General features: G+C 41.6%; 1 protein-coding gene across 1 annotated transcript in view; it reads left to right on the forward strand.

Annotated features, from left to right (window-relative positions):
- DNAH12 (dynein axonemal heavy chain 12) overlaps positions 1-19,097 on the forward strand; it is a 208,952-nt gene that overhangs the window by 34,045 nt on the left and 155,810 nt on the right. The window contains exons 9-19 of the mRNA XM_019504991.1: positions 436-624; positions 2,223-2,379; positions 2,497-2,588; positions 2,863-3,041; positions 5,070-5,205; positions 6,871-6,996; positions 10,266-10,400; positions 12,393-12,586; positions 14,294-14,537; positions 16,836-17,021; positions 17,425-17,625. Of these exons, the coding sequence (XP_019360536.1) occupies positions 436-624; positions 2,223-2,379; positions 2,497-2,588; positions 2,863-3,041; positions 5,070-5,205; positions 6,871-6,996; positions 10,266-10,400; positions 12,393-12,586; positions 14,294-14,537; positions 16,836-17,021; positions 17,425-17,625 (1,839 nt within the window). The remainder of the gene's footprint in view (positions 1-435; positions 625-2,222; positions 2,380-2,496; positions 2,589-2,862; positions 3,042-5,069; positions 5,206-6,870; positions 6,997-10,265; positions 10,401-12,392; positions 12,587-14,293; positions 14,538-16,835; positions 17,022-17,424; positions 17,626-19,097) is intronic.

Here is a 19,097-nt window from a genome sequence, read left to right on the forward strand (position 1 = left end):
GGATGAAGGACAGGGTGGGGAGCAGAGGCAGAGGAGGAAGGGGGAGCCCAAGGCTATGGGGGAACAGAAATGGCAGGGTGGCAGGCACAAGCAAGGGGCAAGCTGCTTTACCTCCCTATACCACCTGCCACTCCACTGCCTGCCACCTTCTGCATAGGGGAAGGGGGATGAATTTAAGACAACCTTTCAATAATTATGTTCTATACATGGAAAATTATAATGAATGTATACATTTTCCATGTATAAAATACCATTATTAGGGGGGTTAGCTTAAATTCAGGATCATCTTAGATTTGAGTAAATATGGTATTGTAGGCTCTGCATCAGTCTCAAATTTTTTAAATGAAATGGAAATTCTGATTAACTGTACAAAAGTGGAAGAGAAATGTCATTTTGTGTTCTCTTGTAACAACATCAACATACGGTATTATCTAGCTGAAAGAGCTGTTGAGAAGAACTGTTGAAGCTTACGTGAAGCTCTTTGATCCTGAAGACAAAAGAAGTCTACTGCTATTTAAAATGGAATTGACTTTTGATGATGAGAAAATGGAGTTTTATCCAAGCTTTCAAGATCTGGAAGACACCATTCTGTTTACAGTGACTCGGATAGGACAGACTCTTCAGGTGCTGTTTAACTGTATTTACCTCTTAAATTTGCAAGTGCAATGTTATGTGAACATATTAATAATTTAGGATCAGATCCTGAATTCCCTGTCCAGCCTGTTAATGGGAAGGAGAGATGTAGCCTAATGCATCAAGGATTTTCTGCTACAAGGATTCTGTAACCCAGAACACGATGCCTTTGGACAGCCAGATTGCTTAGCTCTGTTGTGTCTTTTCAAGCTCCTTTTTGCAGGAATATCTTGCTTATCTGCCATTTAATGCTTAGTATATGCTTTGGCAACTGCCAGTTCAAAGGAGGGAAATTGAACATTGCCTTGCCTTATAGCCTGCAACCCTCTGAGGAAATAGTGAACAGCCCAGTAAATAAAGTTTGCACCAACACTCATTTGGCACAGGTGTTAGAGACCAGTACAACCTCATTATAATGAACTCCTATGGGACCATGAGAAAAGTTAAAAGATTGTGTTTGCTTAATAGAGCTAGTCAGTTTGCTCCATCATAATTTAAAACAAAAAAAAAAAAGCTTCTTGCTTTGGGATTGTTAAAATGGGGGTTTGTTCAAGCAGAATGTGTTATAGTGAAGTTGTATTATATTTCAAGTTTGAACATGTATGTATGTATGTATGTATGTACATGAAATTTTGCTCAAGTACAGGTAGAATCCAGACAGAAAACTTATCCTGAAAAGCAATTTGTAGGTCAAAGGTGATTGTTTATTATGTTCTTTCTTGATATATTTAGAAATTCGGAAAATGCTTTTGTATGTAGGTTAGTAAATATTCTAATTTTTATTTTTCTTAACGTTGGAAATTCAGGTAGTGTGCACCAAAAAAAAAAATTCTGTTTATTGGGGACCTTAGTAATGGACAGGGCCCTGGGTTTTAGACTGTTTAAAACTCTAATTTGTTTTGGTTTCTTTGGATTCCCTCAAATTAATTTGCAGGCTAATTAACATTCTGGTGCAAGAGATCTCTGTTAACAAGTCCCTTAAATTAAGGTGCAAGGGCTTACAATAATCTTGTGCTGAAACTCATTGCAAAGTCTGCAGACAAAACCAGGGGAAACCAGAAGTGCCATTTTTGCTAAGGTTAAAGCAAAGGAAAGAAATTCCTAAAACATGAAATCACAGTCCTATATATTTATCATAAAGTGTTATGGTTAAGGTACCAGACTTGTACTCCAGAAATTTGTTGCACACTTCTGGGGTGACTCTGAACAAGTCCCCGATGGCCATCCTTCTTATTTTTAATAATACCTTATTTTGAGAATAGGCTTATGGATTTCAGTGTAGCTATTAAAAACAAAAGATAAAATTTAATATGCGAGAGGGCTAGAATATAGCACTAAATTCTTTAGTTTTTGTCTATTATCATTGTTTACAGATGAAGAAAAGTACCTTGCCTGTTTGAACCAGGGAGTCTGTGCATGTGTAATATTTTAGCCCTAATCTTGACTGAGGCTTTTAAGAGCTTTTCTAATACAAGAAAGTAATAAGACTGGTTTTTAAAAACTTCATTGCAAGGATGTGCATCTAACTGTGCATATAGCTGTTCTATTGTTTGCTTTAATGAATTGATTTTGTCTTTTACTTGTATTAGCATGTTCAAACCGTACATTCTTGGCTAGCAGGAGGGGCCACAGCTACAACCCTGGACACTGAACTTGCTGATCATGTAATAGCTTGGGCCTCATCTACACTGAAAAAAGCAATCCAGGACAACTTGGAAGGTCCAAAAGAATATTTTGAAAGTTATGGTAAGTGAGATGAGTGCATTTTGTGATGAAATGTATTACTTGAAATGAAGTTTATGGAAAGTTTAGCTTACTTTGTGTTAAGTTTAATGCACTTTTAATAAGATTATTGCATTATAGTTGAAAGGTATGGCTGGCTTGTAGACGGAACTGCACAAGTGCATATAGATACCTTTGAAGCAGAGAAGCACAGTTTTGATGAATATACTATTGTAAGTTTAAATTCTACATTTATACTTAATCTTTATTTGCTATAGTTAAATAAAAAGGAAGGAAATTAGGCATACTGCCATTAGTACAAAAAACATTTTAAGTACCCAGAATCCACAACAACTTGATTCCCCCCATGCCTCCCAAATGCATGTGATAATCAGAATCCAGTATTTAATTATATTTAAAGCTTATTTTTATAATGTATTGATCTTACAGATCCAAATTTTTTAAATAATAAGTCTGCAAAGTAAAATGTGCAATGTTATTTTGAAGTTCATAGACGAATTCCTCAGTCTTGCTAAGGAAATTATGAGTTTACCCCAACTGGCTCATTTTCCTATGATGCGCTTGGACTGTGATGATTTGAAGCAGGGTTTGGCTGATAAAGCAAAAAGCTTTGCAAACATGCTGCTGGAAAGGATAGTTGCTAATCACAGAGAGGAAAATGAAAAGTGAGTAGACCTTTTGCTTATAAAGGAAAATGATTCACATTACACTTATTTGCATACATGCATTATGTAAATATACAGCATGTCATACCATTATTTAACCAAAATTTTGGTTAATTGAAAGTCCCCAAGGGAACAGCACTGAATGGTGTCCTCCAGACCTAAAACCAGGAACAGCACAGTTGTGCAACCAAACATAGCTAGTGCTGGGGAAATTGGATGGTAAGAGTTTCCTTTTGCTATATTCCTAGTTTCTGCAGTCTAAATTGCAGTAATGCAGCCAGAATTGGACTGAGAAGAGAACTGCCTGATTCTTTTAAACTCTGCATATATAATAGATAATATGAACTGCAGGAAAGGGTTAAATTAAATTTATGATAGCACAGTAAAATTCTAAGATTCCTGTCAAGGCTTATGATGCCAGAATGTTATTTTGCCAGAATAGCAAAATTTGATTTTAATAAGATTAAATAAGTATTATGACGATAAGTATTTTAAGGGCTAATGGAAGACTAAAAATAAAGAGAGCAGCACCTAGAGTACATCCACATTCACTGTTTAATTGGAATCATAAAGTTATATCAGGGCCGATTGTACCTGTGGCAGGACACCTGTGGTGCCTGCCACTTTAAGAGGCTTGTGCAAGCTGTGGAGCAGCTAGCAGGTGTGATGCGGCCTAACAAGGTGGTCGTGTGACCATGAGAGGGCTCCTAGATTGGAGGATGGGGCTGAGCAACCTCAGTATAAACCTAGGCCTGCAGAACTGAGCAGGCAGTTGCTGCAGGGAGCCAGCGGGTTTCCATCACCAGCCAGAGCTACTGCTCCCAGAACATCTGGAGGTTCAGGGTAGGACCTATGGGAATGGAGGAGGTTTCTGGTTTTGGAGAATGACCTAAAGCTACACCCGGCTGGGGGAGGATGGTTTGGTAGTCCTGCCTGTGGTGGGGTAGTCCCCAGGAAAAGCCACACTGGTGCCTCCCTAGTGAAAGGTGAGTATGGGGTGCCATATAGCCTCAACCCCCATGACCTGGTGCATTACCCTGTAGGGGACACAGGCGAGGGGTCCAAGCATGTCATCAGACCTGAGACCCAAGGGGCGGAAGGCCCGAGAGCCCTGGTGATGGGGTGGTGTAGTAGCCCCGGTGAGGGGGCGGAGTATGGGCCCCAGTGAGAGGGTGTGTAAAAGTGATTGATTGGACTGCGTAGAGTTGGGTCCATATAGAGGGCCTAAAGGACTGTGTATGGGCTGTGTAGAGTAAGGCCTGAAGGACTATGCATAGTCTGGCCTGAGTAGAGAGAGAGATGTTAGGAGGGGCCCGAGAAGGTGGACCTGTATGGACGTGTAAGGACAAGCGGCTCAGTACTACACTAAATAACCTAATTGCCCCATGCTGGGGCCAGGACCAGGCCAGTCAAAGGGCCAGAGTGCCCACCAGGAGGTATGGCTAGAGGCTAGGGGCCAGGAGTTCTGACTGGCCTAGAGGTGAGGCAAGGGCCAGTGAGCCCAAATGTCCCAGAGGGGGCCACAGCCACAAGGGAAAAGAGTTTAGGGCGTTTTGCTCCCCAGAATGAGGGCAGAGTAGACTGCCTGAGGAGGAGGGATCCAGGCGGGATCTGAAAGCCAGGTGGGCATAGAATGAGGTCTGTTATGGGGCCAGAGCCACAAAATGATGCCATCTGCGAGGCATGGGACATGGTATAAGGGGAGATTTGGAGCCGTGTATTATGCCCTTGGCATCAGGCAGTAAATGGGTGGTCTCTGACCTTAGGAACAACTACTAATTAAGTTACATCAAAGGTGTGGCGGGTGGGCGGACTGCCCTAGACAGGTGGGTGGGCCAAAGATTAGACTGGCTGCAAGATGGCCCCCTGTTATAGTTCCATTATTTTTAGAAAAGTAATTTGAACTGTAATTCCAAGAATCTTTAGCAGCTGACAGAATGTATATTACAGAGGTTATATCTGAACTAGAAAGCAAGCTAAACAACATTGTAAAACTTTGACATTTATTAAATAAGAATGTTTTTACAGGATATGCCAGGAATTTGAAACAATTAAAGATCATGCATTAAAAGTTCCGGAGACAACAGAAGAAATGATGGAAACAGTAACTTATGTAGAAAAAGCAAAAACCACAGGTATTCAAGAGCTGATTGTAAGGATCAAGGTAAATGACTATATTCCCTTACACTTAAATCGTTCACCAAACACCCAGTTCTGTAGTGTTTATTTAGGGCTGGAGTAAGAATTTTTCCTGATTAGGCCACAGGTATCAATGGAACTGTTCTACATTGCTACTTCAGGACATTTATAGACATGTTCTGAGAGCTGTGCTAATTAAAGTGCCTGGAGCATCTGACATGTATCAGCGTCCCCCGCTGAAAATGGCGGTGGGGGCACTTTAACTAAAGATCGTCGTACCAGCTTTAGCTAAAGAGCCCCACCACCATTTTTCAGCCTGGGGACACTGATACATGTAACACTGGAGTCTGCTGGAGCGTGGTAATAACCACACTCTAGCAGACTCAATTAATCAAGTCTGCTCCCATGTGCTGTAATTACAGAGTATTGGAGCAGCCTCCCTGCATGTGTATAGGAGCCCACAGACGTGAGGTTGGCAGATCTGTTGCCAGTGACCTTTCTCTGGATCTCTGTTACATATTGGCACTTGAGCAAGCCTGTGTGCCCCCTCTGTATGGACTCCTGTCCATTTTATTTTTCTACTTCCCTGTGTTCTGCAAGTCTGTGAGATGGTGTGGGCAGGATGTTCCTTTATTGTAGCACACCTTAGATGGACTAGAACTTAAGCTTTTATCACAAGCTTTTTCACAAGTGGTCTTACAAGCTTTTGTAAGACCACTAAGTTTTAGAGGCTTTCCCTAGCCTAGGTTACTTCAGTGACTTTGAAGGCCAAACTTTCAGGAAATAAATTTGAGTCTTTTTGCAAAAAAAAAAGCCTGACGCCCAACCATTAAATGGTATTCACTAGCTTAATGAACACCCAAGGAAACAAATGGGTATTTCTTGGTTCATGTAAATAATGCATTTTTTTTACAGTTGCAACTATCCCGTGACATCAGATTTTTTTTTTGTAAATGTCAGAGACCAGTCACTTATGCGTAAGGGATTAATGAGAAGTTATTTTCATTTAGCACTAGGACTTTGACTCTGCATACATGAAAAACAGAGTAGCAAAATTACAGTCTAAATTATATGTGACATACCCAGCCATAAAATCTCAGAGAACCAAGAGATCTTTGTATCCATGTGATGCACAGAATTGTTCCAGGATAAATAGCTGTCATGAACAATTGGCAAGAAGAATTCCTCATGCCAAGTTAAAGGTGATAGGAAAAGAAGATAAAAAAGTTTGCACATTAAGGGAGGCATGGACTTTGTTTGCTTTTCTAATAGATTTTCAGTTTGTCTGAGAGACAACTGCACAGTGATATGTGCAATGAAAATTTAGATGTTTTTTGGTCTCTTGAAGAAGTGGAGATCAAGAAGCCTAATCCCCAGCAGCTGATCATTGTGATATCTTTTCTCTGAAACTTCTAAGTGGGAATCTTCAGCATGTTCTAATTCCCTTTCAGAGCAAAGAGAGGACAATTTCATGACAATTTGTAGTCTTAAACCCAATAGTCAGTCAGAGTTTTGCTACTGTCTTCAGTGGGGCCAAGATTTTACACTTGTATCAACATGATGAAGAATGGATTTAAGTTCTGGAAAACTTCCGAGCAATTTATACTGTTCTTTTATTTTAAGTAATTTATTCTCTCCTATACCTTAGTAAATGTATGAAATATAACCTTCCATGGAATCTCTTTTACAGGAAAGCCATCAGCGAATGAATTACCTTTTAGATGTTTTTATCTTTACTCCTCAAGATCTGATGCTGAATGCAACAGTCCTTCTGTGGCCTCAGACGATTAATCCCATTTTTGATGAAAATGATGATGTAAAGATATTTTCTTTGTACATTATGTATTCTAATTTATTGTGTGTAATACAGCATTTCAACAGTTCATTTTCATCATTGCTAACAATTGTCCAAGTCAGTCATATAAAATAACAGTAATTAAAAGGTGATCCATAGTACCAGATTTACATATCTGTATGCAAATCTATACCTACTGGTGTACTTGCAGAGGATATAATAATTGTATATTTACTAAGTACCAGTAGTTTAAAAATATAGAAAATTGGCATTTGAATTTTAAACCTTTGGAAAGTCAGTTATTTTTGGTTTGTGTCCAGTACCTGATCATTCAGAGTAGTGTTAGATTATCTTAGCCATGCTGGAAATATCACAAAAAAAGCCTTGCCTCTTGGATATCTCTTAATTCAGAGGAAGGTGGAATTTCACTACAGTGCACTTAGTCAATTGAATAGTACTGTACATATTAAGTAAGATTCCTTCCTTCAAGAAATCTGCCTTGAAGCATGAGAGTTGAGTAATGTCATTTTAATTTGCACAAATATAAATGTTTTTAGTGGTCAGAAGATGATCCAGATTCTAGAAGCGCATTCATCATCCCCATGTCTGGGCAATTTATTCAGGCCCTTTTAGGAATTCAGTCATCAGTTAGCGAAAATGTATATGAAGAAATTATTTTTGTTTCTAAATTTACTCCTAATTCTTTCACATGATGCTTTGTTCTCTAATTAAAATAATTAGGAATTCCAATTATTTGATAAAAATTTTCTAATGAAACACATGCCAATGTTGAAATTTTCCATGTACGATTCTAGTCCATAGTAAATAGTTTACCTTATTATTTTTCTGCTTCCTCTTCACATGTTTGCCCACAGAATCCACTGGGTGTTGTGTTAGTACTAAGAAGGAGGCCTAATGGTGGAAAGCAGGTCTCTGAAAATGAAAATTTACCCAGCCTGCAGGATGGTTAGGCATGCCAATGTTTATTTTATTAAACAAAAAATATTTTTAGGGGAATTTCAGATCCCTAGCAAATGTCATTTGAATTCTGTTTCTACAAATATGCAGAGAGCTTGTGGTGTCTATTTAAAACTGTCACAGAGCACTTAGGTGCCCTGCGCCAGAGAACAGGGATGGCTCAGGAGAGGCCCCTAGTGGTGAGAAGGGGGAGGCGCAGCTGTCAGTCACCAGGGCAGCACAGATGCTGGTTGCTGGGGCAACCGGCGAAACCCCCTGACAGGAAGGGGCAGGGCTTAGCCCTTCTTAAACCCAGGCAGGAGGCTAGGGTGGGATTTCCTCTTCTGGCAGCCAAGGAGTGAGGAGCTCAGCCAGTGAGGAGAGAAGGCCAGGGTTTGGCTGCATGAGTATCCGTGGGTTGCTGCCATGAGCTGGAGTATTTTGCCTGGTAGGAGTTCTGACCAGACGGTTTTAGCTTTGTTATAGCCTGGGGGCTTTGTGTTTTGTGTTTACTGTTTAACTGGAAGACCGGGTGAGGCTATTAGGGGTCGGAGGAGGTCTCATAGGGACTCCCCAGTGGGTTCCTGGTGCTGGAGAAGGCGCAATGTTTTGCGGGGTACATTGGCCTAGCCCCGAGAGAGCGAGAGAGAGGAGGCAGAGGAGCCCTGAGAGTGCAGAGGGGCGGTGAGGAGTTCCGAGAGTGCAGAGGGGCGGCAAGGAGCCCCAAGGGCAAAAGGAGGGCCGAGACATAACAGGGCCAGAGTTAGATTACACCAGCACTATCTGCGAGGCTTGGGCTGCGGTGTAGGGAAGGAAAAGGAGCCGCAGATGGCACCCCCTGTCATCAGGGCGCGTATAAATGGGCAGCCTCCTGCTAATTACAGCAATCTATTAATTAAATAAGATCAAGGCATGGCAGGCAAGTAAGCAGGCGGTTGGCCCATTACAGGAGGGCGGAGCCATACCCAGAGAGGCTCCAATAGTGGCACTCTTGTCACAAAAACTATCTTTGAAAGGTAAATGTAGTGTGTGCCTGGTTCCAAGATACTCTCTTTTAGGTACCTGCTTCCATGTGATACACTAACAACCAGACTATCTTTTGCATTTCCAAACCTACTAGACAACATTTTGTCAGAGTTGAAATTTGACAGCATGGAACTAAGTTTGCACAGAAGCAGTTCAACAGCTGTACAAGAGGTTTTGATATGAAAAGAAATGCAGACATCAAGCTGAGTGAAGGTGTTTTGTCTATGCAGAGTCACATTCAGTCTTTGGACTCTTTCTGTTTCAACCATTGTTTGCCCGTGTACCCACATCCCACAGTATCTAGGTTTCTTAGGGGCTTCACATATTTCCACTAGTTTAAAGAACCATTTTCTACCAGGGATTTTCATGCTTACAGTTTTTATGGCCCTTCCATTTGAAATCCATGTCACCTATATTTTTTTTATCGTCTCTTTGTCAAAATAGCGTTCTTCGTAGCTATCACCTTGGCAGAGAGTGAGAGAGAGAATAAGCTTCAAATCTTGATGGGTGGCCCTTCATGTTTCATCTGGAAAGAATTATTCAGGCCACATCCAAAATGTTTAGTAAAAGTGGTTTGGGTCTTTTCCTGTAAACTAGTTTTGTACAATTACCAGTGTATTTTTCTAATCTTGTGCTGCTGCTGAGAGAAACTGCAGGCAGTGGACATTTATTTTTCCAGCAAAGATGTCTTGATTTCTTAAATGTGAACAGCAGCTCAGTGAAATTTGCTTTATATCTGCTAATCACTACTCCATTGTCTCAGCCTCTGACTTAGATGCCCAGATGACAGCACTGTTCTGTATTTTTTTTTTATATGACTCCTCTTAACCACTTCTTTGAGGCTTATATATATGAGTTACTCATCTACATTCAGATTGTGTGCACAAATGCTTGAAAAGGGAAAAAGAGGTCACTTGTCATATTGGAAGTGGAGTGCTTCAAGATGCTTTTGTACTCGCAGATTCTTATCTGTTCCCCACTGATATATTAGTGATGAGACTGAGTAGCAGCTGGGTATTTTCCATCTTTTGTATTAGTGCTGTTGGGGGTACTTGGACAACCCTGACAGACACCACTGGCTAAAAGATTCTGGGCTCACATGCACAGGAAAAACATAGTGTGATCCTTGTAGACAACAGCATCTCAACTCAAATTACTTAAGTTAAATAACTGTTCACTACCATGTATCTTTCCTCTTTCTGGTCTTGTAGCACTAACTTATGAGGCATTGATGCTTAGTGTTGATCATTGAAATGCTTGTTGAGAATTTTTTTGTCTTTAAACACAAAAATGATCTGCTTTTGTAGCTTATTGAACAATCTAAACGTAAAGGTGAAAGTGAACTACTGGCCAAACGTGAGAGGCTTATGTTGGAAGTAGAAAAACAGACACGCATTATGGAAGAATTTGCAGAATATGCTGAATTGGATCGCATGCAACAGGTTTGATAAATAAAGTATAAAAGAAGTTCAGATAGTCAAATATGTTTAACGGAAGGATCATGGAGGCAATTAAAAATGTAGCAAATACTCCTGATAACAAACACAAAAGTTAATCTTTAAAGTTACATTTTTAAATAGCTTACTACCTGCCATATTTATATAACTCGTTAGTCAGTCAGGTACTTGGTAACTGCCATAGTGACACTAATATTATGGTTGGATGGAAAGTTTACATTAATGACTTTGTTCCAGTGAGCCAATCAAGTAATCTCAGTGTAACAGGGCACTAAGGTGCCTGCTACTGGGAGAGCCGGAGGAATGGCTCAGGTGCCGGTTGCTAGGGGCAACTGGAGGGAGTTAAGGACACACACCTGTCTGGTCAGCTGAACGAAAGGGGCAGGGCCTGGCTCTGATATAAATTGCAGGCCAAAGGCCAGGGTTTGGGGGGCTGATGGCTAAGGAGGAAGGAGCTCAGCTCTGAATGTGTGAAAAGGAAAAGGGCTGGATGTGCGAGCAGCTAGTGACATGGGTGATAGATGGAACACCTGTGGTGTGGTTCGGAGGACATTTTAGCCATGAGGCATAGATTTGTGTTATAGCCCAGGGGTTTGTGTTTGGTGGTTGTTAGCCTCGGGAGAGGCTATAAGGGGATGGAGGAGGCCTCTTAGGGGAGCCACATCAGAGTGGGGACCCCAGCTTCAGAGCGGGGGGCAGCACTGCTGAGAAGCCCCAGAGAGTGGGCAGGAGAGACAGATGAACAGGGGTGGTAGGAGCCACACATAGCCCAGGAGGCGGGGGTGTACCTGAACACCCATACCAAACACCGGTGCAGCATACAGCAGGAACTGTAGCCAAGAGGACGAAGGGCAGCCTCCCTGTGGTCAAATTATAAGATCAAAGGCGTGGCGGGTGAGATTCTGAGGGTGCTTGGAGCATGCTTGGCACGGTACAGAGAGGGGACCTAGGGGCAGCATGGCAACCCTGGGACACCATCCTTCTACACTCAGAATAGTCTGGTATTAAAGATATGGAAAGTGAGGCTGCCTATACATGTGCTCGTTGGCATTCTACTGAGAATGCATTGGAGCAGACTCAATTAATCTAGCCATTTTTAAATGTGGGAGCCTAATACATGTGACAGTGAAGTGTTTTAATTAGAATGGCTGCCCAGGAGCTGCTCTAATTAAAATGCCTTCTCCCCTTCCCCCATCTCCAAGCACGTGTATGGGCAGCCTGAAACCTTTTGAGTTGGGTCCAAGCAAGACATGTTAGGTGAAATCCCAAATCTAGTGAAGTCATTAGGAGGTTTTCCAATGACTTTTGGAGCCAAAATTTCATTAGTTGGTTTGGTACAGTCAGTTCTGGGAAACAATCATCAAGTCTGGTTTGCTGATGTTTTTAGTTTAATAATTTTAATAGGAATTTGAGATTTACATTAACCTCAAAGCTCCACTGTATGCTAACAGTGAGCTAAATACTGAAACTGACTCCCCAAACCCATTTTCTTAACCAGTAAAACACTCCCTTCTATGTGTTTTTGATTTAATAAGATGCTTAAAATAGAAGGTGCCTAACTTCTTGATTGAGTGATTTTGTACATTAAAACAATTCACTCAAAAGCAAGAAGTGGTTACTTAAAATCAGAAATCCCAGTTGCTGAGACTGTGTATCAACTGGTAAAAAGTTATTGTCTTCTTTATGGTACAGCATGACTTTAAACATCAAATCATTTGGATTTTTTTCTGATGTTAGACTTGAATAAAATAAAATTTAATGTTAAAGTTGTCAATTAACATTAAATTTTAATATTCTCAATATTAATCTATTTTTTCAGTATAGGGAATCTCATAGTATATCTGTTTGAGGGGAAAAAGTATTACCTTTGTCAAAGAACAAGAAGCTAACTTTGTCTTGTACTTTAGTAGCATTTAAATATACCTATCAAAGCATGAACAGAATTTCTCAAAAGTTTTTACAATTATTTGATTTCAGTATGTGACTGACATGAGGGCATTACAGAAATGCATACAAGAAGCTGATGAAGCAGTCGCTTTTATTAATAAGGAAGAGAGACTTTTCAAATGGGAGCTGACTGAGTATCCAGTCCTTGAGAACTTAAAAGTTAACATTGAGCCATATCAGAAACTGTTTGGTCTTATACTGAAATGGCAGCGAACAGAAAAACGGTAATTATACACTGGATAGTCCCAATGAGAGAGAGGCTGAAATAGGCTGCTTTTATTTGTCTGAGCAAGATGCATGAGCTCTTTTGAAGCTTGGGGTCTCCATATGAATTTTTTTTTTTGCCTGGGTATCCAAGTATAGTTTATATTGTTATTATATTAGTTTATTATTTTGTAATCCAGTAAGAAAGCAACTCCTTTTGTATATGATGATTGTACATGTATGTTGGCACTGGTCAAACACAAAAGGAGATGGAGGTTGTGCAAGTAGTTTCTGAAAACTGCAACAAGCAGGTTCACATTTAGAGGAGACCAAGGTTACTTTACATGTTAGAGGAAGAGTTTTCTAATTATCAAGATTATTACATATGTAGAGTATTACTCAATTTTTAATTTGTCTGCCTGCACAATGGAATGCAGATATGCTTAAGTGATCACAGTGTCCTCTAATGGCTGTACTAGACTGCTGCACAAGCTTAATAGTATTAGGCTAAAAGTCTGTGAACGTATCACCTAGTGCAGTGGTTCCCAACCTTTTTAGACTCAAGGCACCCCTTGGAAAATACTGTCTCTTAGCTTTCACTCTGTTTTGACTACAGAAAAATAATAGAGCAACTCTTCCATTGCAAAGAACTCAAAGACCACAACTGGACAGAACGTTTTTGACACTATGGATTCCTGTTGGAAATCTCTGGGTTATTCTTGTGAAACATGTAGGTGATTGCACACTTCATCATGCTAATACTGCACAGCACCCTGGTTGAGAATCACCATTGCAGTGATCACATCACCATTACCATTGCAGTGATCGCATGCTGTGGAGGTTACAAGACCTGATTTTAGCTTAAGAATGTGAACGTTGTGCTAGCTACTCTTCAGTGGTTTTCACAGAATGACAGAATTGAGAGACACGAGCTCATGAGCTGCATACCCATTCCTTTTTTTTGTGCGTTTTCTCTTTACAATGAAATCGTTATGTAAACGTCTAAAATGTCTTATAAATCCATACAGGACATGCTTTTCATCCTGCTTCATATATAAGGGAAGTGTCAGAGTCATGACCCACAATGCCCTATCACTCAGCCTTGTGAGTCTTGGACATGGCACACAGCATACAGCCCATTCTGGCCGTGGCCTCACCTCTCTTCATGTGGCATGTACAAAACCTGTTTGGTGCAGTCTGTGCAGGTGCAGGGAATGGAGCTGGCACTTGAAGCAAACAGTGCAGGAGGCCAGTCTGGGGTGTGTGCTGAATATGTGTTGGATCTGGGGCCGGTCATGATCCTGACCCCATGTGCCCAAGCCAGCAGTTCTAGTGCAAGAAACCATGCAGCGTGCACCCTGAATGGGCACTCATGCCAGGCTGGTCCTGCATCCAGGATCAGTCCAGAACGGAGTCATAAACTGGTCCCATGTGCCAGAACTCACATGCCAGGCTGGTTCCACCCATTGTGTGCCTCATAGGGCTGAGGATGGTGCTGGCACCTGCTATATGCAGAGCTGGAGGTGGGGTAGGTTCTGCAAGAAGTACACGGGGCCAGTCCAGGGACACCGCTGCAACCTGCAGGCTGACTCCTGTCCATGGGCTGATCAGTGGGCTCAATCTGACCCACAGACCAGCTCCATGCCCCTCATCTGACTCGCAGGGCTGGATGGCTTTGACACTCGTGATATATAAGATGCATTCAAGCTTTGTTTTTTTTTCCTCAGATGGATGGATGGTGCTTTCTTAGATCTAAATGGAGAAATCATGGAATCTGAGATAGATGAGATTTTTCGGGAGCTTTACAAAATGTCCAGGGTCTTTCAACAAAAACAGAAGAAAGCAGAGCAAGAAAAGAGGAAGACAACGCAGCGCAGAACCTTAGTAGAAGAGAAGATAGAAGAAGAAAAAAAGGCAAATCCAACTATTACAATGTGTTCTGCTGTACTGGAGCAGATCAAAGACTTTAAGGTAAAAAGAGAGAAGATACAGTAATATTTAGCAGCTGGGGCAAATCATGAGCACAGCACTCAACTCCTTGAGAAACTATAGTTTACAAAATGTCTGTTATTTGGTTACAGTAGGAACTTGTTCATTCATACAAATTACTGGGGAAACCCCTTGAAAATGACTGCACTTTGTGGAATGTTGAGTGATATATAGGGGCCAGATTGGATCAAACCATGAATTATTACATAGGGCAAGAGAGGAACAGAAGATCTCTTTCTTCCTCACTACCCTAATGGAACCAGGAAGGGTCAGGCCCAAAGTATAGGAAGTGACAAACTGCAACCCATTTGGATCCATTCATCAGAGTAATCTTCATTGCCTAGAAGGGCTTGCTGAACTTGCTGGCTTTTAAGGCTCAAACCCAAAATAATAATAGTGAACTGCTGCAACAGGATTTTTCCTAAGATCTACGAAGTGCTCATGGCTGCCTTGGCTTGGCTGCTTGAAATAACAGATAAATATTTAGAGTAGGGCTGACAAACAATTAAAAAAATTAATTGCAGTTAATCGTGAGATTTTAAAAAAATAAATAAATAAATAAATAAAGGTTGCAGTTAATTGCAATTTTAATTTCCTGGTTAAGCAATAGTCAACACCCTCCCACACCCAACAGCTGGGAACCAGTGTGCCCTTCAGCTTCTTTGCGCCACCAGCAATAGCGCGCAACACAAGCCCCAAACCCAGCCTGCCCCATGCCTGTTCCAGACTTACCCTGGCTGGAGCAGACCAGCCAGAAGCTGTGTTAACAGCCCTGCCCCTGGCCTGCCACATGCCTGCTCCAGACTCACCTGCCCATGCTGAGCAGTGGCAGTGGCCACCCAGCCACTCCCCCTCACTGCTGCTGGGCCCTTCTTGCTGCAGCCATCCAGAGCCCATGCCTGTGCTGCCCTGCAGCTCCTCTGCACTGGCACTGCTGTCCTGCTGGATGGCCTGAAGGTGGTGGTGATGGCAGCAGAGAGGAGCCACAGGGAACCTGAGTGCCACCTCTGGGTGGTTGCAGCAAGAAGGGCCCAGGAGTGGTGAGGGGAAGGGGTTGTTTTTTCCCCCATGCTGAGTAGCAGCTTCTGCCCAGCCGCTGATGCTTCTGCTGCTGCTCGGTGTGGGTGGGTGCTGCTGGAGCAGGTGCAAGACGGACCAGTGTGGGTTCCATGTGCATGGGTTCTGGCTAGTCTGGAGCTGGTCCACTTTGCTGGTCAAAATGATGTGCATGATCAACATGATTAAAAAAAATAATGTGTTAATTTGTTTTGTGTTAATCACGTAAGTCAGGGGATACTTGGGAGGGCCCTAGGGGTACATGTGGGTGGGCAGGGACAGAGCACCAGTGCCACCACCCTGCACCTCCGCCTCCCAGGAGCAGGGCTGGGGGGCAGATGAGGGCAGCGGCTCCCCTCTGTTGGTCACACAAGTGCTGCCCAGCTGGCTCAACATGGGGGGCAGCGTAAGCTCGCACACGCTGGCCACTGCCACTTCCCACTACCCTGTGCTGCCACTGCTCTGCATCCGGCTGCATGCCACCCTCCCCACTCCACATCTGGCCACCAGGGGTACACTTACTAAAAAAAGGCTGAAAACCTCTGGCATAAGTTAGCTGCAGTTGAGAGCCCTAATTTAGTGTGAATTCTTTTTACTCTCCTGCCAAGGTCTACATTCATGATTTTGTAATTGTTCTACAACAATCAATATATAATCTTGGCAATAATTGAAGGAGGGCAGTGAATGGAGCCATCTGCATTGTTTGGCTAACCAATTGCCTTGTGTAACCAATTTTTGCAGGAAGGTATCTGAATCTGGGCTTATAAAAAAACTCTTACTTTCTAGAATGTTTATCAGCAACTTTCTCACCCCCAGTTCACCATGAGTACATGTTCATTGGTGGTAAAGCTTTATTAGACAAGGTTTAGACCGAAATGGAAAGTGTCTGAGAGATTTAACTTGGGTATCAGGAACAGCTGCATCTTCCAAGGGTATTGGAATGTGGACTTATGTACTGAAAATAATAGTAGACCTAGATATTATGGACAGTCACTTAATATTCAGTCTCTCTGGAAATAGTAGTAGCGATGTTGAGCAGCAGCAAGTGTTGAAGGTGACTTTTTAAGTTAGATGCAAAAAAGGAGGATGAGCAAGTCATAATACAGGCAAGTCATAATTTGGCTTACATAGGCAAGTCATAATTCACATCATTTGGAAAATGCTTGTTTACATAGATGGAAGTCTGCTTTATAATCACCGTTTTTTTTCTGCCCCCACAACTAGGAATATATCCCTACAGTGACTATCCTTTGTAACCCTGGCATAAGGACTCGCCACTGGCAGCAGATGTCAGGTATAATAGGATATGATTTAACTCCAGACTCTGGAACTACCCTGAGAAAAGTTTTAAAGCAGAACCTTGGCCCTTACCTGGAACAATTTGAAACCATAAGTATAGGTGCAAGTAAGGTGAGCAGAGTGATTTGGTTGTAAAACCTCTTAAGAAAGAAATGAAGAATAAAGTATGTTTCTATACTATTTTTATGGCTTACTAAAACTACCATTTTTGTTTTCTTGGTATTATGTGACTCTTGATTAGAGCTACTTAATGTCAGTGTGAGCCACTGGATGGAGTATTGAACATAATTTTGAACTTGTGTGCATTTGTGGCTTGTTTGGCATCATTAATGGTACCTGGTTTTTACATCTCAGAAAATTTAAGAGTAAGAAAAATAGTAACATAAGGCAATGATTTGATGGTAGAACAAGTTGAAAATTTACCTAATAATTATTTAAGTATGTGTACTTATATATTGAATGCATCAAATGAGAAAACAGTGACTACAAGACCTTCCTTCCTTCTCCTTGCTAGGAATTTTCCTTAGAGAAGGCAATGCATACTATGATGGAAATCTGGGATTCAGTTTCCTTCAATACAAGTGTTTATCGAGAGACTGGAGTTCGTATTCTGTCTTCAGTAGATGAAATTCAGACTATTCTAGATGATCAGATTGTAAAAACGCAAACAATGAGAGGATCACCTTTCATTAAACCATTTGAAAAAGAAATCAAGGTATGATAAACCACCTTTTAAAACTGACATTTTTATTCAATGGACAACTGTTATAAAGTACAAGACTGTATTGTCTCATTGTGGTATTTTTCATTAGAAAAATCTAACATTTCAAAAATTACTCTTGAGGATAATTTTAAATATACCCAAAGTCTTTTAATTTTTTTTTAATGTTGAAATGCTGAAATTTCTTTCTCTTCCTATGCCAAGTCTGAATTCAGTAGAGAGAGCATGAAGCCATGCACGTTATAAACCATGTTATAAGAATCTCTACACCTATTTTAATGTATTGCTGTTATGTTTTCATTTTCTTCAGTATTGAGAGCCAGATCCAAATAAACTTTTGTAAGTATCTGAAACAGTCAGTGATTATATAAGGTAAAAAGCAAAAAAGGCCTTGATAGTCGGGGCTTGAACCCAGCCCCTCATCTGAGATGAGCAGTCGCCCACTGGACTACCATGTCGCTCCGGTTTGCTTGCTCTTCTTCTGGCCCCATCAGTGTCTTGTACTTTGACTTTACAGTAGCCCAGTGTCAATGGGAGTTTGGGAGGGAGATCACACCTATCTTTGCCTGTAGTCTGGTGGTTAGGATAGCATTAAGTTCTCGCAAGATATAGGTTTGTGTTCCCTCAGGATGAGGAGGGCCTAGAAGCCTTGGGCATCACTTCAGCTCCATCCCCACTGGACAGGTTAACAGTGAATAAGGGATGCCTTTTGGAGCAAGACATTAAAATTTTTGTAGTGCCTAAATGGAGGAATTTATATGGTCATATATATCGTATCGTATCCCCTTAAGGGCTGGAAAAAATATCCGTAGGCTGCTGCAGAAAAACTGTAGTCACCCTGCAAATGCCATTCTGTGATCTAAAGGCTAGAATAGTCTTTGTGGTTACTGCATCTCCCCAACTTTAAATTCAGTCTTTCAGTGTAAACCTGCTGTCTCTGTCACTGCATCTGTATCTCATTAACGCATGAGTGAGTTCACTGAATGCAGCTGGTCTACACCTTTTACACAAATCCTTCAGATCTTGCCCCATCTATAAAGTGAAACTGCTTTAGTGGTGTGAGCAAGAGTATCTTTGGATAGCAGGGAGCATGATCTGTTTCTAATGGCACCTAAACAAGAGATTATTGAAAAATGCTATTACTGAAGTAAGGCCAGGCCCTATGAGGAGACTGAGGGACCTAGCTCTCTTTAGCCTTCGCAAGAGAAGACTGAGAGGTGATCTTGTGGCTGCCTATAAATTAATCGGCGGAGGGCAGCAGGGAATAGGAGGTGCTCTATTTACTAGGGCACCCCCTGGAGTAACTAGGAACAATGGCCACAAATTGACGGAGAGCAGATTTAGGTTAGACATTAGAATGAACTTCTTCCCAGTAAACGTTGCCAAAATCTGGAATGGGCTTCCAAGGGAGGTGGTGCTCTCCCCTACCTTGGGGTCTTTAAGAGGGGGCTGGACAGGCACCTGGC

This window comes from Gavialis gangeticus, unplaced genomic scaffold (assembly GCF_001723915.1).
Source record: "Gavialis gangeticus isolate Ggan-Ray unplaced genomic scaffold, GavGan_comp1, whole genome shotgun sequence".
Taxonomy (NCBI): domain Eukaryota; kingdom Metazoa; phylum Chordata; order Crocodylia; family Gavialidae; genus Gavialis; species Gavialis gangeticus.